Genomic DNA, 21857 nt, shown 5'->3' with positions numbered 1-21857 from the left:
AGGGCTTTTGGACACGGTAAACCCCGAGGTATTTTGAGGAGAATAGGGATTGTTGGAAGGGAAAGTAACACGAGAGCCTTCCTAGAAACAGTGAATCCACTGTGTTCTAGAAAACCGTGATCATCGAGGCATCCAGGTTTCGGCCCAAATCGCTGCAGATGCTACATCTCAGAGGAATCGCCGCCGCCGATCGTACCGTTTCCGTCGAATCTCCTCCCTGTAAACAGCCTCGGAAAACTTCGCCATTGAATTTTGCAATAGCGAGATCTTTGCTTTTCAGGTCAAGATCTCAACGGAGGCCTAACTTGATCTGCTGACGGCAGTGCGTGCTTGAATAGCACACGGAGCACTGGTAATTATGGCGCATACAGCGTTTCCGCAACCCGTGCCCCTCTTTGGAAAGACATAAGCGTGCACCTGTATAAGAATCTCGGTGGAGCTGTGGGGCATATTGCCTCTATTTCACTCTGATTTCCGTGTCCGAGGGCCCAATTGCGGGTTGAACTGAGGGCGGGGGCTCTGATGCATACAACGCCTGGCCCTGGACTATTTGTATTCGCCCATCCCTCTTTTCCTTCGCTTGAGTTTCTTTTCGCCAAAGTATACGGTATAGAATTTCTATTTATAAGTTCATGAGCACCGCAGAATTCGGTCAATATGGCGCCTATCTCTGACGATACAAAAAATTTGAACGAACGCAATGTATACTTCGGGGCAGATTCGCTGAAGAAATACTTTGATCCTGATTGTCAACCCCCACTCCCTCTGGTAGAACTACCTGAATATCTCAACCCTTACTACCATGATGGGGTGAGGATCTATGCCAAGATGATGACGATGCACCCGGCGAATAACGTGAAAGCCATGCCAGGTACGAGATGCCCTGGGGCAATAGATGGACTATCTCGAAAGACCCTTTTCCCGGGCTAACCTCAATAGCTTTGAATCTTCTCGAGTCAAGTGTGGTTCCACAAAAGACCAACAGAATCATCGAGTACAGCTCCGGTTCCACGGTGATTTCCATGTCGATGGTTGCCCGAGTCATGCACGGGATCAACGATACTCGCGCGTTCTTGAGTAACAAGACGAGTGACGCAAAGCTGAAGCTTATGCAATTTTTCGGCCTAGATATCACCTTATTTGGCGGTCCCTCTCAGCCGGAGCCCCTTGATGAGCGTGGGGGTATCCAAAATGCTCGCAGACAAGCACAAGAATCCGAGTCTATCATCAACCCTAACCAATACGAAAACGACAAGAATTGGCAGTCACATATCAGATGGACAGGACCCCAAATCTATAAGCAGCTGCCCGAGATCAACGTTCTCTGCGCCGGCATGGGAACCTCAGGAACCCTTACCGGGCTCGGGACATACTTCAAACAAGTCAAGCCTTCTGTCTACAGGCTCGGCGTCTGCACGGCAGCGGGAGACAGAGTGCCTGGCCCTCGATCTTTTGCTCTGATGCGCCCCGTTGAATTTCCTTGGAAAGATGCAGTCGATACCATCGAAGAAGTGGGCTCCACCGATTCATATACTTGGTCTCTCAAGTTGTGCCGAGAGGGTCTCGTGTGCGGTCCATCTTCAGGATTCAACTTGCAGGGCTTGTTCCAGATGCTGGAGAAGCGCAAGGCTGCGGGCACCTTGTCTGAGCTAGCCGGCCCTGATGGCTTGATCCATTCCGTCTTCTTGTGCTGCGATCTCCCATACCAGTACATTGGCGAGTACTTCGAGAAGCTGAACGCCGAGCAGTTCCCTCCCATCCGGAACGAGGTATGCAACGAACACACGGCCCCAGGCCCATCTGCTTAACCCTCCAGCTACTGAATCAATATCCTAACTGTCTATAACAGTATCTCACGAAAGTCGACCTCTACCGCTACGATGAAGCCTGGGAACGTGATGCTATCGACGTCCTCCCCACCGTCTACACCTCAACTGGACCCCTTTCCACCACACCCCTCCAAGACATCGCCCTGAAACCCAACCACCTGGTCCTCGACCTCCGACGCCCCGAAGACTTCTCATCCTGGCACCTCCCCTCTTCCACCAACCTGCCCCTCTCCAGCACCGGCCCGCACACCCCCTCGCCGTTCTCAGACCCCACCATCCTGGAAGCGCAGTGGAGAGAGCTGGAAAAGCTCTTCAGCGAGCCACAGCTCCTAGCTGACCTGCAGCCGCACCACGTCCTGCTCGTGTGCTACAACGGGGACTCGGCGCGCGTGGCAACAAGCGTGCTGCGGGCGAAGGGCCTCGAAGCGGATAGCGTGCGTGGCGGGCTCCACGCGCTGCGGGCCTACGAGGCGGGGCTTGGGAATGGGGTTGTGGGGATGTCAGAGTCCGTGTCGAAGCCAATTGCGGCGACGGTCTCTGTTGCAGCGGTGCCCCTTGACTGACGATCGATCGGGAATGCGGGTAGTGGGGGATGAGGAATGTAGGGGGAGCGTGGCTAGGCCTGATGCGGAAGCTTCTTCTCTCCTTGTCTTCTTATTCTCCTCTTTTCAGTTTTTTTTTTCTTTTTTTCTTTTTTTCGTTTTTTCTTTTGTTCTTTTTTCTTTTTTTATTGTATATATGCGCTATATTCAAAATTGCTTGGGATTGGGCTTTTAGGCTTTGCTGAGCCTACTTTGTGAGATACGACGTTATGAGATCACAATGATAGGTGGTTTGTGAGGAAAGTTTACGATGTAGTATCTCGCGGCAGTCATGATCTCAGTTCCGTAGATTTGGAGGGCCGGTTCCTGAGATCTCCGTATCGGTGTATTGAGGGATGCTGCTTTTACGACGGGATGTTTTATAGTCTACCATTGCGTAATTCAAGGTTCAGGGTTCAAGATTCAGCTCTATACGGAAAACATGCTTCTCGTCGCTTCGGGCTTCATAGATATGGAGGATTCACTCTTTCAAGTGTTCTCCGAACCACTCAATAGCTTGCAGGAAAGCACTCTGCTTGGCGTAGCGAATCTGCTTAACCGAGGGATCGCCGCGCACTGCAAATCCATGTTTGACACCACTATACAGGTTCACCTGGTAGGGCAGCCCCAGCTCCCGGAGAATGGCTTCGGACTGATGACGCTTCTCGGCGGGGAATATATGATCGTCTTCAGCGGCAGCAATAGCAAGCGGCCCTTGGATTTCCTTGAGCTCGCTCTCGTCGACGTGCGATGGATGAGCAGTATAGCCGACATCAGCCTTTCCAGACCGTAGATGCCGAACGACGTATTTGCCGCCAAAGCAGTAGCCGACGAGGCCAATCCTCTGCTTCGTGTCAGGACCGAAGAAAGTTCGTAACTGAACAGACGAATAGATGACCGGGAAGGGTTTACCTTGGAGTTATACTTGGTCTTGAGCGCCTCCAAGCTCGCCGTGACAATGGGATCCACGGTCTCGGGGAAGTGGGATTTGCCCTCGGGGTGATACCCCCCCAGATCGCCACTTCTGCATATCAAAGTCGCCCGGTCTGTTCAAAGGAATTGGATCTCCAAAGAACAAATCAGGGACTATAACGAGATACCCGTTCGCGGCAAACTGATCAGCGACGAGCTGAATATTGGGAGTCCCATGGCCCGTGACATCCGTCAGACTGCTCTGAGTCAGAGAAAGCATTCAGGAAGATAGATTTTGCTTCTTACATTAAGATGGCATGTTCGGTCGATTTATCCGGGGGATAACTGGTATAGACTTCGAAGTCCTGCAGCCGAGACAACTCGCCGGTCGGCTGCCCCTCGTGCTTGAAGCCCTGGTAGCAGCATGAAGTAGAAGGGTAAGACGCCATTTTGCAGACACACACTTTTGGCAGGGATATTAGTTCGATTAGTATAAGAAAGGATACTCAAGACGCGATCGGGCGACCCCGCGCTTCTCGCAAGATTTATCGGATTTGCATCAAGTCCGAGCTCGGTCCGAATTTCTTTTTGCTCCCTAGTGTCCTCGAGATCCTCCCACAGCTCGGACTTAATCTGACGCGCAAAGACTGCACACGCTCGGCTCGGCTTCCTTGAAGTGTACAAGTGGCTCTCGGAGAACATTTGCCCGTAGTCGCATATGTCAGTGTTGGTATTGTTCTGTCCGGGTTCTGGGCAGCCATCGCAGATCCATTAGCGGCATTCCACCTACAGAGCGTGACATCCACAACCTTGTCTAGAGCCTGAATTTGGCTCTTTCTTTGCCTCGGATCAAATAGAAGTAAATCCAGTTAGGCTCTATTCACGCCGAGGTACTTTTTGGCGCCTTCACGTTGTCCGTGGCGCGCGGTATTGCCGAGCTTCAAGTTGAGCAACAGACAACCTAGGGCAATTGCTTCGCTATTGACAGCTCTAGAAGCCCAATTATTACGTGATATTAGCGACGCCGGTTTTTGTTTCATATTCGTAATGATGCATTCCAAATCAGGAGGAGTGGACATGTTTGCCAAGGCGCGTTTATTAAATTACTTTTTCTTCAAACAGAATAGTTATAAGCAGGTATCGTATAGATAATAGCCAGCATACTAGATGAAGAAACTCCTGCAAGACGAAAGTATCATAGAAGATGGTAAAAGCAGCATGGTGGCTGTCCCAATGCGGAAAGTGCGATGGAGCCGCAGCCAAAGGGAACTTCTATACTTCCAAAGTTAATATAGTACCGTGCCAACGCGATCATGCTCAAATATGCTCGACCCAGAAGGGAGGATGAAGGGAGACGCAGGTACTGCAAGCATATGATAGGGGAGACATAGTAAACGGGGCTCATTTCTCGGCAGAGTCTCCAACGTCCGGGCCCTTCTGGAATGTCACCCCTTGGACATCTCCCCGTCATCGTTGGACCGATTCCCGTTTTCGGTGCAACAAATGGCCTCAGCAAGTTTCACAATCCCCACACTCGTTATTTGACTTCTTCTGTCTCTTGGGTTCAAGTTGTGGGCTGGTTCTTGATTCCTACATCATCCCAGAACGTGGTGGAACACGTCCAACCAAGCCGGTCGGGCCAGTGAATATCTTTGATGCACCTCGCCCATCATGATGGACATGAACAACATGCATCGAGGCATTCCCTGGCTCACCAAGCCGGTGATGCTTCATTCCTCACGTGATTTCAAGTGCAAGCTGAACCCTGAGCAGTGTGCTTATCAAACAGGCCATTGGCGATTCTGGTATATCATTTCGGTGATGATTCCCTGGCCAGATGCTAATGTGGGGGTTTCCTTATAATTTAGGTACAAGGCCGACCTGGTTTACTCCCTGAACACTATCTACCTTTGTTGTGCTATCATCGGCGTCTTCACCATCGCCAATATCCTTACCCGCTATGCCCCAGACTGCATCAAGCGAACTCGAGTTTGGCGCGCGACGACCTCTGCGTCTCGCTACTTGGCATATCGAGGATATCGACTCCCAACTCTCCGTTACTGGTCTCCATCTTTGGGGGTCATATTGCTTGGTGTTGTGGGTTTCGTATTCTTCTTCGCCATGACACTCGGGCCCAAACCATACTACTGGCCTACTGAGGTCTCCTACGGTAGCAGTCCACCCATTGCTACACGCGCAGGGTGGATGGCCTTGGCATTGCTGCCTTTCATATTGTAGGAGACTACACACAACTTTGCAACTGCCGATTCTAATGCTTAACCAGGGCTCTAAGTACGAAAGCGAATTTGATCACTGCGTGTACAGGTGTTCCACACGAAAAGTTGCAGGTCTTCCATCACTGGTTGAGCTATGCTATGTTCGTGTTAGCATTGGTTCATACCTTCCCCTTCATCATATATCATATCTCGAAGGGAGATATGGTGAAGAAATGGAAGACCGACATGGTGTACTGGACTGGGGTCGTGACTCTCCTTGCGCAAACCTATCTGACGGTCATGTCACTCCCTTCGATTCGGTATGGTGTTGAGATCCTAGAAAACTGTCATAACCTGTGCTAATCTTTGACAGAAATCGCTTTTATGAGTTTTTCAAAGCCACGCATTTGGTCGCTGCGCTGGTGTTCGTGCTCTTCTTCTTCTTCCACTGCGATTTCCGACTGTCATCGTGGTATGCGAATATAATCCCTTGAAGATATCAAATTTCATCTTGCTAACAAAGTGTCAGGGATTACTTCATTGCGTCAGGCGTCATCTACATGCTCAGTTTGATGGCTGCAAACTTCAGAACGTTTCTGCTCAATGGCCTTCACACAGCCACTCTGGAAGTACTTCCCAGTGGTCTCGTTCGCGTCGCAGTACCAACCTTCATCAACTGGACTCCCGGTCAGCATGTCTATGTACGATTCCTGACTTCCGACTTACATCTTCTCACCGCACACCCTTTCACCATCTCCTCCGTTTACCACGACCCAGCGACTACAGGGAAGGTCTCGGAATTGATCTTCTACATCAAGCCGCGTGGTGGCGTGACTGGCAGAATCGCTGCCCTCGCCAAGAAAAAACCAGGCTGCTCGAAGAAGATCTTTATCGAAGGCCCGTACGGAGGTGTCAGCGCACACAACATGGCTCGGTTCGACACCATCCTCGTGATCGCCGGTGGCTCGGGTGGTGGTTTTTCGTTGGCTATGGTCGACGAAGCCCTCCGCCTATCCGAGCTTGAAGCTACTGGGGAGAAGCCAGCCCACAAAGGTCGTCGAAACTTGGAAGTCGTCTTTTCGACTCGCGACTCCGCCATGGCAGACTGGTACACCGCAGAGATCGAGTCCCGCCTCTCCCATTCGACCATACTTTCGCCGGCCCCGGAGATTGGCTTCGAGACCTCGGTATCTGTGCATACCACGGCCGCGTTCGAATCGGCGGCTTCGTCTCCGGCGCTCGGTTCGGCAAAGAACCCCAAGGCCCCGGCTGAGATCACGACTACTGGGTCCTTCAGCCTGAACGTTCACCGCAACGCGAGGCCCGACATACCAGGCCTCCTAGCTCGCACGGTCGCCATGGCCCACAGCCAAGAGACTTTCGGGGGAAGAAGCAACGGATCGGAGTTCTCGTTTGTGGACCCGCTTCAATGCTTCATGATACTCGGAATGCCGTAGCGGCCGCTCAAACGCGAGCTATGGCTGGCGAGGTCGAGGAAGTGTATCTGCATTCAGAACCATTTTCGTAAGTTATGTCTCTTCATATTCTTCCAGATCGATATCAGTCACTGACATCTATTTGACTAGTTGGTGAGCTTGGGTGGCTTCCGATACCGACGCAGTTAAGTCGCCACTTTTTGCTATTTGCATGCTTTTCTTCTATTTTTTTTGTAAAAGTTTTTTCGGCGTACATAGGATACCCGCTCATATAACAATTTGAGGGTCGATGCATCCTCTTTGGCTATCTACTAGCAATGCCAATGGCCTCTTCACAAGACCCCCCGGCCTAGGGGGATAGTTTTATATTACAAGATTCAGTCCCCTGGTTTAGACACTGCGCCAGTCGAAGCAACTCGACACTTTGAGCTGCACTGGTCCTTGGGCATTCGAGAATCTGCACCCTTGCAGCTAAAGCCAATGTGATGAATCACATCTAGGAAACTGTCCACGGGTCTGTATGAGTGTACATAATACAGAGCAGTCATGTGACCAGATAATTACATAACCATTTTTTGACGCCCCAAAGTGGGCTCGATGGTTCAGGTTGGCTTGAACCCAAGCCACTGGAGACCTGGATGCAGTGGGCCCTTGATCCAAGCGCTGAGGGCAATTCCTGTGGGAGTATCAACCGTTAATGCGCATCCGCTTCTCTCGATTTTCCGAGCGGCGGAGCTCTAGGAGATGTAAGGTAGTTTTGACAAACAGGGTAGTAACCATCAGTGGGGGGGGAAACGGTCTTAGGCATCCAGGCTGTGTTGCTCAGTTGGGTATGCAATGACGCGACGATCTGGGGGCGACACGTCGCCGAGGAGACCAACAATCTTCGAACCAAATTCGAATCTGACATGGCACTCACGAGATCAGCCATTCGCCAGAAAAGGCCCGGAGGTTGGGATATCGAACAGAGAGCGCTGCAGGGGCAGTGTTATTATACACGTAGTATAGCTGTAGAGCTGTAGAGCTGGAAAGCTGGAAAGCGAGAGGCAGATGGAATGATGTATCATCGAACCCTACAAAGTCCTCCGGGACTCCGAATTCCAGATCCCAAAGTCGTCGAAACGATAGCAAAGAGTCCGATCTCTACGGCGATCTTTCCAGGGCAAAAAGTCCATGTCCCACATCCCAGCCATCCCTCCCCCTCCGAAGTTCTACTGATTCGTACTGATTTGTGTGCCCCTCTCCATCTCCCCGACAATCTAGTCAGGGTAGTCCAGCTACCTGAGCGCGATCCACTCAACCCCCCCCCTCTCTTCCCCCACAACCTCATTACCTTCGAGGCGGAGTTCATTGAACTTGATGATGTCCTGGGCCTCCTAACCTTTCCACGTCCCGTCATCGCATCTGCGCCGGGCTTTCCTTTCCCCTTCCCCCTGCGCGCTTCTCGCGTGTGTTGTCTCTTCCCCTCTCCTGGCCCGACCGCAGCCCAGGGTAGATTAGGTGGCGCCCAATTCTTGCTTCATTTCCCCCTTTGAGGTCGCATCTGCCCATTATGGATCCTGGCTGGCAACCGCAACAGGATCCCCTGATGGGACGCCCAGCAGCGCTCAATGCTGGCGTAGCGGCCCATTCGCAGCGACTACCCTCGAAGTACGGTCAGCCACCACAGTCACAAGCCCCCGTCGGATACACGTACGAGACCTTTCAAACTCCCGGCAAGGCTCCCCCAGGCCCCAACTCGAAGTCCATGGCCTCGTCCCCCACCGCCACGCCACGTACTCGGGATTATGTCACCGATGCCGACACTGCCATGGAGGACGCTGATCCGTACAACCGCGCCAAGTATTCCTCGAGACAGACCCAGCACAGCCGGGCTTCCTCTCAATTCCTCTCCCAGGCCGAGGAGTCTTCCGCCGCTCGCAGATACTCGCCCATGAACGTTCTGTCTCCGCCGATGTCATACCCTACAAGTCCTGGGAAGCCCCAGGGCTACGGTTACTCGCCTTCGGGCCAGTCGCGACGGTCGCCTGCTCGAAACGAGTATGCGTCACCACCCCAGGGATACCAGTCCCCTCCCTGTGAGTCTGCATCGTCGCAAACAACCGATTGCCTGCTGACAATCCTAGCTTCCAACCGCACACCTCGACTCCCGCCGCTCCAAGCGACCGACCTCAGTCCCGATCAATACTACCCCCCCTCCGCATCATCGCACCTGGGTCCAGCTTTCGGCTCTGGAACCCGATCCCCCAGGTCGGGTTCACTGCCATCGCAAGTCCCTGGGCGAGGTCCCGTGCCCAGATTTCAGAAGATCCAGTCCGTGCAGGAGCTTCAGCCCCGCGTGCACGCTCAGCCCGCATATCGCCGTGCCAACCCGGAGGGCGGCTTCATCAGCGTAAGTGACATACCCATCCAGAACCCATAAACCCTTCGCCCATGTCTCATACTGACACTGCTGTATGCAGCCCCTGCAAGCTCTGACGAGCCACCTGCCATCGACCTATCGCATTTGCAACCCCAACTTCAACTATGAATCATCAAGGAACCCCCGACGCGTGTTGACGAAACCCAGCAAAGGCACCAAGAACGACGGCTATGACAATGAGGACAGTGATTATATCCTCTATGTCAATGACATTCTTGGAAGTGAGGAGGCAGGCCACAAGTAAATCGCCCACTCCCACGTTGCCGCTACGACATAGGGTCTAACACTTCTCTAGGAATCGTTACCTCATTTTGGATGTTCTTGGACAAGGTACCTTTGGTCAGGTGGTGAAATGCCAGAACTTGAAGACGCAAGAGGTCGTGGCGGTCAAAGTGATCAAGAACAAAACTGCGTACTTTAATCAAAGTATGATGGAAGTCTCTGTTCTAGACCTGGTAAGCCAGATACCGCCGATCAGTCTGAGTGTGTACTAAGTCCTCTCCAGCTGAATAGCAAGTACGACAAGAACGATGACCATCATCTTCTCCGCCTCAAGGACACCTTCATCCATCGCCAACATTTATGTCTTGCATTTGAGCTGCTCAGTGTCAACCTGTATGAACTTATCAAGCAGAACCAATTCCGAGGATTGAGCACAACCCTTGTTCGTGTCTTTGCGCAACAATTGTTGAATGCCCTCAGCTTGTTGAATAAGGCCCACTTGATCCATTGCGATCTGAAGCCTGAGAACATCTTACTCAAAAAGTCGGTCATGATTCCTACAAACCCCGGGGGTTTCCCTTCCCGCTCTTACTGACACTGGAGTCCTTGGACAGTCTTGAAAGCCCGATCATCAAGGTTATTGATTTCGGTTCTGCCTGCGATGAGCGCCAAACGGTTTACACCTATATCCAATCACGGTTCTATCGTTCCCCCCGAAGTGCTTCTTGGGCTGCCGTATGTTGTGCCTACCGTTTAGTGATGTTTATGAGACTAATTCAATTTTCAAGGTACTCTTCCGCTATCGATATGTGGTCTCTTGGCTGCATCGTCGTCGAACTTTTCCTCGGTCTCCCGCTCTTCCCTGGATCGTCGGAGTACAACCAAGTCTGTCGAATCGTTGAGATGCTGGGCCTGCCCCCAACATGGATGTTAGAAATGGGCAAGCAATCTGGCGAGTTCTTTGAGAAGACCCAGGATGAATATGGGCGCAAGACATATCGCCTGAAGAGTTTGGAGCAATACTCCCGGGAGCACAATACCAAGGAGCAACCGAGCAAGAAGTACTTTTCTGCTTCGACTTTGGAGGAAATCATCCGAAGCTACCCAATGCCGAGGAAGAATATGAAGCAAGCAGAAATTGAACGAGGTAAGATTCCATATTCTGTTTATCGTGCGATAATGGCTACTAACTCGACCTAGAACTGAACAACCGTGTCGCATTTATTGACTTTGTGCGCGGCCTACTGTCAATCAACCCCCTGGAGCGCTGGTCGCCTCAGCAGGCGAAGTTGCATCCGTTCATCACCCAGCAAAAGTTCACTGGTCCCTTCATGCCGCCGATGAACTTGAAGTACTCGTCTCTCAACAAGACCGTTGCTCCCGGTGTACAGCAACAGCAGCAGGCCGAGCAAGCCAGCAAGCAAAGAGCTGCCCAGGCTGCCCAGGCACAGAATGCATACTCCATGCAGCAGATGAATCAATATCACCAACCTCCTCATGGCCAGGCGCCCCCTATGTACAACGGAATGTACCAGCAGGGCGCGCCACCTCCTTACCCTACCCAGCCCCCGGGATACAACCACCAGATGGGCATGATTCCCGGCCAAATGCCACCACAGCAGTCCCAGCAATACGGCCCTAGCCAAAGCCTATACGCTCAAGCTACTACAAGAGCTGGTCGTCAACGAGCTTCGACCATGGATCACCAGGGTGGCGGCATCCCGCCTACCATCCAACGTGTGGCAAGCCACTTAGACCCGAACGCCCCCATCCGCCTGCAGCCTAGCCCGGCCTATTATCCCCCTCCACCAGATGGGTACGTCGACGCCAATGCTCAACGACGCCGTGGAAGCCGTGCTAGTGGGAATGGAAGCCAGCGGAATCGAGATTTCATTCGCACACTCGAAGACGGAGCTCTTGGTGAAACTTACATGGGCCAGGGCCAGGGCCAATGGCATTAGTGGACTTGTCGGCGTTCCCAAGGCACATGCATCGGATGCTTCTGCTGTGCCCTGGGGTGTGGTATATTGAATTATCTTGGTTTACAGTCAAGCTTCATCCTTCGATTCTCGCTTTCAGAAAATCCTGCAGAGAATCTTTTGATCTGCATGATGCTCCATTCTGCGATCTGCTATCTCCTGTCTGATCGCTGGCACAATCATGAGGAGTTATTGCTTGACTCGACATACCGTGGCCCATCCTGGCTTCGTCCCCTGGCTCGATTCTCAGCTATTTCTCGACTCCAGGCCATTGCTTCGGTGATCCACCCTTGTGGCCGGAGTATACTCAGTATTGCATGTGGATCTGAAAATAGCCACCAGGGGTGGAAATGCAGGATCGATACAAGGCTCTTTACGTAGCTCGTGTCGGCCACTACCGCGTCTCACAGATGAGAAGCACAACCTACTGAAAAAAGTGGTCGAGGTTTTTCTATGCTTCTTTTTTTTTGTTCTACTTTCGGACCTTGGTCTTGCGGGGTACCTTTCCTTTTGTGCTTGCTCTTTTGTGACGTTACCCTGCCCTGCAAATGATTTACACCGTCGCTCTGATGCGTTACGAACGACTTCCGAGCGATAGTCCTGTTTCTACTACTTCTTTGCCCCATTTTCATTTTGGCACATGTCTTTTCCCCTTCTCAGCATAGCCGGGAGTATGAAAGAACGACTTGATTCTTCTTTGTCTTAAGTAAACCCCGGATCCTCGTTTCCAGTGATCCTCCTTAAACGTCGGTGCGGGTGTTCGGTTGCATGGTTTCTAGAGACGGATATGCTGCTGCTTTATGGCGTCTACTTCGAGTTTCCAAATTTCATTTCACGGTAGAATAGTCGACGTGCGAGCTCGAAGCGGGAAGTTTACCTGGATAGCTGTACGTACTGGACTTTTCCGGGCAAGCGAGGCGTACATATTGCGGCTGCCGCCACTCTTATGAGGGGGAGATTTACCTAGGTAGGTACAATTTAGCATACATAAGCCATCTGACTTAGCGATAAGACGCACAGGAATGCCCTATAAAGCGCCATGAATTGAACTTTGGAATTAGCAATGAAATAATCCCTATTCAAGAGAATCTCCCTGTCTTATTTCGCCCTTATACTCCTGACTGATTTGGCGGAGGAAATCATCGGTGGCGCTAGTCCCGATTGGGTATAGTCAACCCCTCGCTTAAATTTCGTGTGTGGTTCTCGCTCCCGGGACATTCAACATAGTGAAAGGATCTGCCTTCAAACTGCCTTCGTGCACCGGATTACTACACCATCCACGATGTCACGATTCTTCTACCGCGGCGGCAGCGACAGCGAGTCCAGCTCCTCCGATGAGAGGAGGAGGATGTCTACGACCGTTCCGAAGAGGAGGAGAGCGACGAGGAAGAGTCCAGCTCGGAAGAATCTGGCTCTGATTCCGGTAGCGACGAGAGCAGCGATGTAGACGACAGCTCTCTGGAGGACTCGGATGAGGAGAGCGACGACGAGAAGCCTACCATCGTCAAGAGTGCCAAGGATAAGCGACTTGAGGGTCTGGAGAACACCATTCGCCTGATCGATAATGCCGAGAAGATCAACGACTGGGTTGTTATTTCGAACGGTGAGTCTACTCCGTGACTCGATGATTTTTTTTGGATTTTTTTTGAGGATATTGGCTGGGTGGGATCGTGGGATTCTGTGGCGGGGGAACTCAGAGATGTGGACTCATTTATTCCCTGGAAACTTGTGCTAATACAAAGGCTTTTTTTTTAAGAGTTCGACAACTTGAACCGCCAGATTGTTAAGATTACCCAGTCGGGCCCGACCCCCAAGCTCTATGTCAAGGCCGTCGCCGACCTCGAGGACTTCGTCAATGAGACTGCTGCCAAGCAGAAGCAGGCCTCAAGCAAAAAGATGAATGCTAGCAACCAGAAGAGCTTCAACGCCGTCAAGCAGCGTATTAAGAAGAACAACAAGGACTACGCCGCTCAGATCGACAAGTACCGTGAGAACAAGGAGGCCTACCTTGAGGAGGCCGAAGAGGCTGAGAAGCCGGCCGCCCCTGCGCCCAAGCCCACCAAGGTTGAGAAGATCCAGAACTTCGTCGCTGCTGCCTCCGCTGCTGCAGCCGGTGAGGATGATGGCTTCGCCACCGTTGGCCGTGGTGGTAAGACCATGCAGTACACTTCAGAGAGCATCCTCAAGCACCTGCGTACGATTGTTGAGTCGCGAGGAAAGAAGAACACCGATCGCATGGAGCAGATCAAGATCATGGAGAAGCTCCTTGAGGTCGCTACATCGCCCTACCAGCGTATCCGCATTTACCTGACTATTATCTCCACCCGCTTCGACCTTACCGCTAGCTCTTCCGCCAACTACATGAGCGCCGAGCAATGGAAGCAGGCCGACGACGAATTCGCCGCCCTTCTGGCCGTTCTGGAGGAGAACCGTAACATCATTGTCAGCGAGAGTGCTGACGAGTGGGAGGATGACGAGAAGCAGCCCCAAATTGTGCCTGGCGAGACTTTCTACGTGCCCGGAAGCATCGTCTCCTACATTGAGCGTCTCGACGATGAGCTCACCCGCTCCCTGCAGCAGATCGACCCTCACACTGCCGAGTACATTGAGCGCCTCAGCGATGAGCAACAACTGTACAACAACATTGTGCGGACACAGCTTTACGCCGAGAGCTTGAACGCCGGTGACAAGAACGATGCCCGCCAGGACAGCGTTAACCGTGTCGTTATCCGTCGTTTGGAGCACGTCTACTTCAAGCCTGCTCAAGTGGTCTCTATCCTCGAGGACTCCACCTGGAAGGCTCTTCCCGAGGAGCTGGACTCCCCTGTCACCCCTCGCAGCCAGGCCGGTGATGTCTCGGCTCTCATCCAGACCCTCACCAACTACCTGTTCCAGTTCAGCGACGGCATTATTCGTGCTCGTTCGATGCTGTGCCAGATCTACTTCCTTGCCCTGCACGACCAGTACTACCGCTCTCGTGACCTGATGCTCATGTCCCACCTGTCCGAGAACATCTCCAACTTCGATGTCAGCACCCAGATCCTCTTCAACCGCACTTTGGTTCAGATTGGCCTGTGCGCTTTCCGCGCCGGTCTTATCTACGAGGCCCAGAACACTCTCGGTGATATCTGCGGCAGCGGCCGTCAAAAGGAGCTACTCGCTCAGGGTATCATTCTCCAGCGCTACTCTACTGTCACCCCCGAACAGGAGCGTTTGGAGCGCCAGCGCCAGCTGCCCTTCCACATGCACATCAACCTGGAGTTGCTTGAGTGCATCTACCTGACCTCCAGCATGTTCCTCGAGGTTCCCCTCATGGCTCAGACCTCGTCCTCCCCCGAGATGCGCCGCCGCATGATCTCTAAGACCTTCCCGCCGCATGCTCGACTACAACGAGCGCCAAGTCTTCACTGGCCCACCCGAGAACACCCGTGACGGTGTGATCATGAGCGCCAAGTTCCTCGCTGCCGGCGACTGGAAGAAGGCCGCCTCGATGCTCGCCTCCATCAAGATCTGGGATCTGATGCCCCAGCCCGAGAAGGTCAAGGAGATGCTGTCCCAGCAGACTCAAGAGGAGGGTCTGCGCACTTACCTCTTCACATATGCCCCCTTCTACGACAGCCTCTCCATCTCCTCGCTGGCTGACATGTTCGAGCTCCCCGCTAAGAAGATCACCGCCATTATCAGCAGGATGATCTCACACGAAGAGCTCGCTGCGGCTCTCGACCAGGTGAACGACGCTATCGTCTTCCGCAAGGGCGTCGAGCTTTCCCGCCTGCAGTCCCAGATCGTCACCCTGGCTGACAAGTCGATGGTTCTCCTCGAGTCCAACGAGAAGACCCTCGAGCAGCGTACCCAGGGTATGGCCAATGCTTTCCAGCGCGAGCAAGGCCCCGGGGCTCGTGGCGGCCGTGGCCGCGGAGGTGCCAACCAGGCCCGCGGTGGTCACCGTCTGCCGGGCGGGCAGGGCCGGAGACCAGGTGGTCAGCAGTTCGGTGGCGGTGCATTGGGTGGTGCTATCAAGGCTTAAAAAGGGGTTCGAGTTCTTTTTCTTTTCTACACCCGGTTTGATGTAATGGCATGTCTTTTTCTTTCTCCCCTTTTACCACCCTCTCCTCCATATCCATAAAGGCTCCCTGTCATCCTCTTTCCTCTCTCCATACCGAGTTCCTTTTTTCCCCTTGGTTCATTTGTCATGGTTCGCCCCTTGTTCTTTCTCATGCCGTTTCCGGCGCGCGAGTAGTATCTCCCGCGTTGGCTCGATGACTCAAAATGAAATGAATATAAATGGTTAGAAAGTACATCTGTCCTGTTCGATTTGTGCTGTGTAGAAATGAGCTGTAGGAGTAGTTCTACAAGCGGAGAACGTCCCCATCCGCACTAGCACACTTGAAGCGCTAGGTCATGGGGATAGGGGAGTGTTTGTAAGATCCTCAACTTGAGTTGTTAAGATTGGATGAGAGCAGTCGTTTCAGCGTGCTAATTTTCATCTGTATTTCATCTGCGGGTGTCGGCCGCAACAATTGAATTACGCAGTTGATACTTACGCCCAGGCTAGGTACTCAACTGACGTTGACTTTCTTTTCTCCATCTTGTTCTCTCTCTGTCCTCACCATCTCATATCTTATTACCCCCTGGCTTTTCCAGGACGTTGTAGCGAGTCAAATACCACATATGGAATCAACTCTCACCCTTCCGTCGAAGGCTCATTCGATCAAGTCAAAGACAATGGCTACTGAGCAGGATTCAGAAGAAAATATGGATCAGCAGGAGAGCCAAAGCAGCCGAAGCAGCCGAAGCGAGAGAGCTTTTGGGGGCTCAAAAGAGTAAGTGGACCGTTCTCTGACAAGCATATGCTCTAATGAAATTCAGTTACGACCTTCTCTATGGTGATTCCCTGAACACGATCGAAATATCCGACGAATTAGATTGCAAGATCGAAGTTCATTCCAGACATCTTAGCAAGGTGGCACCCTCATTGGCCACAAAAACCCGTTACGAGACAATTGGTTATGTGTCTCCGCCGCGAGCAAAACATGTCTTCATGCAGACCATCCGTCTACACCTAGTGGAGGGGTTCACGACCTACGGTAGTCTCCAAGGCTTTGCTCGGTGGATCTACACTCAAAAGATCGGTTGGGGCGACGACCACGAGTCCGTGATCACCCGGTGTATTGAACTCGTCCAATTCGCAGACCTGTACCAGATAAGCTCCCGCGAGGCCGCAACTGTCCATCATCTGATGACACTTTCTCGCGAACGGGGCGATGGGTTTATTGCCTGGAAGGAAGGCATATTACTGGAGTGCCACATTTTCGCCGCCATGCAGCTACATCCCATGCGGCGGTCCATTGTACGGGCCACGGTTTACAACTACTTCAGCTGGCCTCCATGTATATCGAATGCGGTGAAGAAATGCCCTCTTTATGGTTGTGCACCGAGCTACTATATTTACCGGGAAAGGTGGCTATGTGGGCCGCAGCTCGAGCTCCCAGGGTCGACTGATCAGCCCCGGAGTCAGTGTGCATCATGAGTCATGCACGGACGGAGTTGCTTTTTGGTGGGCTCGCGGAGACTTCCCAGCACGGAAATGAGCATCGAAATCATATAAGACCAACCTATCTTATCAATCAAATCAGATCTCCCGCTACAAGTCCCCAAGCAAGCTTCTTCAAGAGGAAATGGGCATCAACCCATCAATCGGACTCTGGGCTATGATTCAGAACTAAAGCCCTCGCTATATGAGCAGTGCATTGCTCTACAGATTTGTCTGGTGAGAATAATTTTTCATCACAGTTATCGCTAGCCAAGGGTCGAGGGCAGATCAGATCTTCACTTGCGCATACACTAATCTCTCCCACTCCTCAATTTCTCGAACGCAAGAAGAAGTTAGGGCGGCAAACAAATGTGATGACGACCAAATCTTCCGATAGGGAGGCCAATGAGCTCCGTGAGCCGAGATTCAGGGTTGGCGCGCTACGCATTGAAAAGCCTCTCCGCGAAAGCCGAGCGCACGCCGCTGATGGTCTACAGTATAATACGGCGCACCTCTCGAAAACCCCCTCTTCAGCTGCACTTCTGTTACGGCTCAGTCCGACCAGGAGACTCTCCAATCGAACCGATTATCCCTAAGCAACGGCCCGCATGATCATCCTCGACTTTTGTGTAGTGGTGGATCTGATACCCGGAACGAAACCGGCAATTTTGACGATCCCCTAGCCGACGTAACATCATTTGCTTACTTTTTCGAACCAAATCTCTTGTTCATCCAAACCCCCTTCCTCCTTCTCCCCTTTAGCAGCCCCGTGTCTCGCGTGGAAGCTCCGCCATTCGGAATGATACGCTACACCTCGCATAGATGATGGAGGGATAGATAAGAGATGCTCCCGGCGTTGATGCAATTAGATCTCGCTACTGATTTCGTCCAGGATTTGGAACAGAGCTTGGTTCTGCACCCGACAACAGTTGCCTTCTCGATCCACTATTATTGCAGGTGCCAACCGCTGCCAGATCTCATCCATGTCGATACCACGAGTGTTGTATTGGCAAATGAGATCATGGGCTTTGGTGTGCAACGTTGCGTCGGCAGTATCCATTTCTTTCTTGTCCGCGACATCCAGTCCTTCTCCAGCGGGGCTTTGTGTTCCTGATTCCGGTGTCTCGAGGTTCGTGTCACGGTATGGCAGATTTACTTCGGTTTGACCGTCGTTAGGTGCCTGCCCGATCTGGTCGACCTGGTGATTCGATCCTCCAGAGGAAGCGCTCTTCTGGTTGGTCCTCGATCGGGACCTACTTGCGCTCGCCCTAGGGGCGTTTGGCGCAGCTGGTCGTACGAGGCCGGGAATTGCAATCTTGTAATCCGCCGCTACGCCTGGACCTCGAGCTTGGGAGCGAAGGTACTCCTGGATCGTCTCGGCTGAGACATCCAGGGTACCTAGCAGCTCCCGCAGGCATCCATTTTCTGCTTCAAGGGCCTGGAGTTTCAGGAGGTACTTGATACAGTCGACCTTGGCCTCGCCTTTGCAGGTCTCGAGTCGCTGCTCCAGCTCGCGGATGTATTCTTGCTTCTTGGCGCGGCTCTTTCGTTGGTTTTCACGGATACGTGCGAGACGTTCGGAGTGCTTTGCAAGTTGTCAGTCGAGGTTTCCGGCGAAAGAGAAAGAACATTGCTCTCAGCACTGACTTTTCGATCGCTGTCCTGATCCATGGGGGAGCTCGTCTCATGCTTGCTGTTTCCCAAGCTGCTCAAAAGAAATAGCGAAGAACGACTCGCCCTGGAAATGGGGTCCTGGATGGCCGCTACCTCGATTGGCGGTGATGCTGCCGTTCTTCGTGCACCACACTAAATCCTGTAGTAGAGGCACCTCACAAAGGTACCCAAGCGTTTACGAGTTGACCAAACAGCCTAAACGGGCTGTTCTGGAGGAATTGAGAACGATACGTAACGTACGTAATACCAATTCCGGTTTCCATACAAGGGCCGATCAATGTTGCAGGAGATTCTCCATTCGGGTACTAAACCCAATGAAGAATATGGACATCTAGAAAAGCCGCGTGGGCAGACCAGCGATCTAGACTGGGTTCTTTCTCTGCGTCTAGCTTGGTCTGCTTGTTAATCCCGGCTTTGGGGCTTAGGGAAACGGGGCAAGATTCGTGATCGGCGCCGTTAAGACCTCGGCTTTTACGGTACTGGAAGTAGTCAAGAGGGAAAAAACCGGGGGATTTCTTTTTCATTTGGGCTCTACTACACGACACGCCACCTCTCCTCGCGTAAGTTGATGTCTACCGCCTTGCCAACACATTGGCGGTGTTCTTCTTGGCTCTTGGTTATCTGTGAGAAAATGCCAATGTTACTGAAAATGTACAAAAGACGCCAAGGGCCAAGGAGGAAGAGGGGGGCCCTACTAACTCTGGGCACAGGAACACCCAATCGTTCACCTCGGTAACAAAAGATCTGTGTGTTCTGAGAAGCTCCAGTATTGGATTGATTGGTTGGAACTAGTTCATTATCAGCTCAATTACGAATCCAGTCAAAGGGCACCCCCCTCCCCAAGGCTATACTCACGAGAGCAACATCCTCAGCATCCTGGAGAGGAGAAATGGATCAGCTTGTTGACCAACTGGTGGTCCTGAAGATAATCATCAATCCACCGATCAACCGCATTCAGATCCCACTGACCTCTGGTCGGTCTCAAATGGGGATTATCACGAGTGATGGCGGAGATCTTGTGCTCGATAGCGCGAGTCGATCGGTCGTAGCCCCGGCGCTGGAGGAGCGAACGCACTGGTTTCGGTTGGAGCCCTCGCGACGTAAAGTAGAGCATGATAATCGTCTCTTCTCGCGACCATTCCGACATTGGGGAGCCTCCGCCCCTTTCAGAGGGATACTAAAAAAGATTCCAGAAGTTCTACATGCTTCTTTAACAGAACAGTCCCCTGGTCATGCGCGCCCTTGAAACGCCAAGTTCGTACTTGCATAGTGTCGCATCCTTGTGGATCGCGGACTCCACCCTCAACTGATAACCCTGAGCTGTTACAAAAAATCCTGACCAATTACTTCTTCGCGTGCAGGGGATCACTTTTGACCGATTTCCGCTCTGGGGCCCCCTCGCCAGGGCGTAAAGAGCCTCGGGCAACTGCCCGCGCTGAGCGCCGACGTAAAGATTTTCTCTTCATGATGCAATATTCCTTGTTTTCATTGCTAATCTTCATCCGGCTTGCGATGAAAATATACGGAGACACGGCGATCAATTGCGCCAGAGCGGATCCCTGCTAGGGTGCTTTTTTTTTCCCTTCCCCCCCCCCTCTCGCGATATCGAGGTAGCATTCTCCTCGATATCAGTTCAGAAACTTGTCCAGTTGGGGAGCAGACAAATGAGATATATATGGCATTTGAATCACGCCAACGCCGGTCACCCTCTAAGCTACAAATACAGTTTCCACTCCAAGATTGTCATTTCTGGATGGTAATGCTATCTACCCCCTCGTGGAGCAGGATCTGCCGCACATAGTTCCGATACTGGCTTTGCCAGCCCACCGAATTCCAGTAGCGCAGCTTCAGCCCTCGCTCATGGGCCTTCCGCACATGGTCTCGTATCCTGAGGATCTGCTCCTCTGCAAAGCCCGCTTCAGACACCTCCCCGATAGTCTCATGGAAATCGACCGACACATAGTACACATTCCGCATATTAAACTCCAGCTCGTGATCCCAGGTCTGCGCGGGCGTCGACAGGACGTCCGCGAGCGGAAGATCGTAGAAGATGTCCCTGAAGGCACTCCCCTCCGGAACACGGTGGAACGGCGCATCGCCCGAGGCGACGATGGTCACCGGCCCCTGCACCAGCGTGGAACCCTCATAATGGGTGAGATAGCCCGCTTCACGCAGACTCTTGAGTTGCGCGCTCAGCAGCGCCCAGGCCGTCTCGGCATTCTGCTCGTTCATGTTCAAGCGGATCAGCAGGACCAGGCTTTGCCTCGGGTTCTCCAAGAAGACTCCACTGATTTCGCCGTCATGCATGCCCGCACGCAGCCTTTGCCGGGGACGGTTATGCCGTCGAATGAGATCCAGGAGTGGGTCGAGGTAGATGCCGTGTAGATCGAGGCCGCGGGCCAACGTGTCCGGGTGGTGGCCCACGAGCAGCTCGCGGCCGGACGGATAAACGGTTATTTCGATGCCCGTGCAGCCCGAGGCGATGGCATCGTGGAAGGGGATCTGGTGGCCGTGGATGTCGTAGGAAGCGCAGACGGCAGGGACTGCTTGGCGAGATTGGTAGTGAGGAATATGGAAGATGCGGTCTTGGGGATGATCCACGTGCTCCTTAGACTCTATTGTGCTTTCGAAGAAGAGCGCATCTTTCTGCTGGGCCAAGTGCAGAATTTTGAGAATGTACCTGGAGATGCATGAGTTCGATCTGAGGGTTTTTTGCGAGGGTTGTGGTCGGTCAAGGATGGATTCGCTTACAAGATAATCAGCAAACCCCAGAAACAACGCCTTATCACCAGTCTAGGAAGGTCACGCTTGGCAGGCGGACTCGGAGAGCCGCTCTCTGGGTCATCAGTTGTATTTCCCTTGGTGTCTTGGCTTTCTTCTGCTGTGACCCCCGGAGGCATGAGTTCCCAAGCATCTGAAACCCTAGTAATTGACGACATAGTCTACCTCCAAGGTACGGGGAAGCCAAGACTGAGCCAAGCTTTGGCGACGAAAAAAAAAAAGTAATTAAGTTCACTTAGTACATCTTCAGAGATCCTTGCAAGAGTCTTATT

At 52.5% G+C, this 21857-nt stretch overlaps 9 protein-coding genes across 9 annotated transcripts; 5 read left to right on the top strand and 4 right to left on the bottom strand.

The window, feature by feature from the left end:
- Positions 1 to 657: 657 nt before the first annotated feature.
- Positions 658 to 2392, top strand: N7468_006657 (putative cysteine synthase B; the record flags this gene model as incomplete). The annotated part of the gene is made up of 3 exons (XM_058475953.1): positions 658 to 871; positions 940 to 1769; positions 1850 to 2392. 3 exons carry the CDS (start codon positions 658 to 660, stop codon positions 2390 to 2392), a joined length of 1587 nt encoding a protein of 528 aa, XP_058328843.1.
- A 499-nt stretch (positions 2393 to 2891) lies between these two features.
- On the bottom strand, positions 2892 to 3771 carry N7468_006656 (uncharacterized protein; the record flags this gene model as incomplete). Its single annotated transcript, XM_058475952.1, has 3 exons — positions 2892 to 3254; positions 3336 to 3579; positions 3629 to 3771. The coding sequence occupies 3 exons, from the start codon at positions 3769 to 3771 to the stop codon at positions 2892 to 2894; spliced, it is 750 nt and encodes a 249-aa protein (XP_058328842.1).
- Positions 3772 to 4993: 1222 nt separating this feature from the next.
- On the top strand, positions 4994 to 6995 carry N7468_006655 (ferric reductase family protein; the record flags this gene model as incomplete). The annotated part of the gene is made up of 5 exons (XM_058475951.1): positions 4994 to 5127; positions 5191 to 5556; positions 5607 to 5858; positions 5912 to 6010; positions 6068 to 6995. The coding sequence occupies 5 exons, from the start codon at positions 4994 to 4996 to the stop codon at positions 6993 to 6995; spliced, it is 1779 nt and encodes a 592-aa protein (XP_058328841.1).
- A 1531-nt stretch (positions 6996 to 8526) lies between these two features.
- Positions 8527 to 11579, top strand: N7468_006654 (putative protein kinase Yak1; the record flags this gene model as incomplete). Its single annotated transcript, XM_058475950.1, has 8 exons — positions 8527 to 9052; positions 9101 to 9366; positions 9437 to 9636; positions 9692 to 9851; positions 9902 to 10190; positions 10233 to 10353; positions 10407 to 10765; positions 10819 to 11579. The coding sequence occupies 8 exons, from the start codon at positions 8527 to 8529 to the stop codon at positions 11577 to 11579; spliced, it is 2682 nt and encodes an 893-aa protein (XP_058328840.1).
- Positions 11580 to 12879: 1300 nt separating this feature from the next.
- Positions 12880 to 15624, top strand: nip1 (translation initiation factor eIF3 core subunit c; the record flags this gene model as incomplete). The annotated part of the gene is made up of 4 exons (XM_058475949.1): positions 12880 to 12947; positions 13025 to 13200; positions 13354 to 14923; positions 14961 to 15624. 4 exons carry the CDS (start codon positions 12880 to 12882, stop codon positions 15622 to 15624), a joined length of 2478 nt encoding a protein of 825 aa, XP_058328839.1.
- Positions 15625 to 16455: 831 nt separating this feature from the next.
- On the top strand, positions 16456 to 17127 carry N7468_006652 (uncharacterized protein; the record flags this gene model as incomplete). The annotated part of the gene is made up of 1 exon (XM_058475948.1): positions 16456 to 17127. One exon carries the CDS (start codon positions 16456 to 16458, stop codon positions 17125 to 17127), a length of 672 nt encoding a protein of 223 aa, XP_058328838.1.
- Positions 17128 to 17995: 868 nt separating this feature from the next.
- Positions 17996 to 18801, bottom strand: N7468_006651 (bZIP transcription factor; the record flags this gene model as incomplete). The annotated part of the gene is made up of 2 exons (XM_058475947.1): positions 17996 to 18715; positions 18778 to 18801. The coding sequence occupies 2 exons, from the start codon at positions 18799 to 18801 to the stop codon at positions 17996 to 17998; spliced, it is 744 nt and encodes a 247-aa protein (XP_058328837.1).
- Positions 18802 to 19672: 871 nt separating this feature from the next.
- N7468_006650 (uncharacterized protein) lies at positions 19673 to 19951 on the bottom strand (the record flags this gene model as incomplete). Its single annotated transcript, XM_058475946.1, has 1 exon — positions 19673 to 19951. The coding sequence occupies one exon, from the start codon at positions 19949 to 19951 to the stop codon at positions 19673 to 19675; it is 279 nt and encodes a 92-aa protein (XP_058328836.1).
- Positions 19952 to 20547: 596 nt separating this feature from the next.
- N7468_006649 (uncharacterized protein) lies at positions 20548 to 21743 on the bottom strand (the record flags this gene model as incomplete). The annotated part of the gene is made up of 2 exons (XM_058475945.1): positions 20548 to 21484; positions 21556 to 21743. 2 exons carry the CDS (start codon positions 21741 to 21743, stop codon positions 20548 to 20550), a joined length of 1125 nt encoding a protein of 374 aa, XP_058328835.1.
- Positions 21744 to 21857: the final 114 nt, after the last annotated feature.

The sequence above is a fragment of the Penicillium chermesinum genome (genome assembly GCF_028974085.1).
Source record: "Penicillium chermesinum strain IBT 19713 chromosome Unknown utg000005l:1.0-4115287.0:1.0-4118363.0, whole genome shotgun sequence".
In the NCBI taxonomy this organism is placed as follows: domain Eukaryota; kingdom Fungi; phylum Ascomycota; class Eurotiomycetes; order Eurotiales; family Aspergillaceae; genus Penicillium; species Penicillium chermesinum.
Note: the sequence above shows the minus strand (reverse complement) of the source record. Positions and strands in the feature narration are given on the sequence as shown.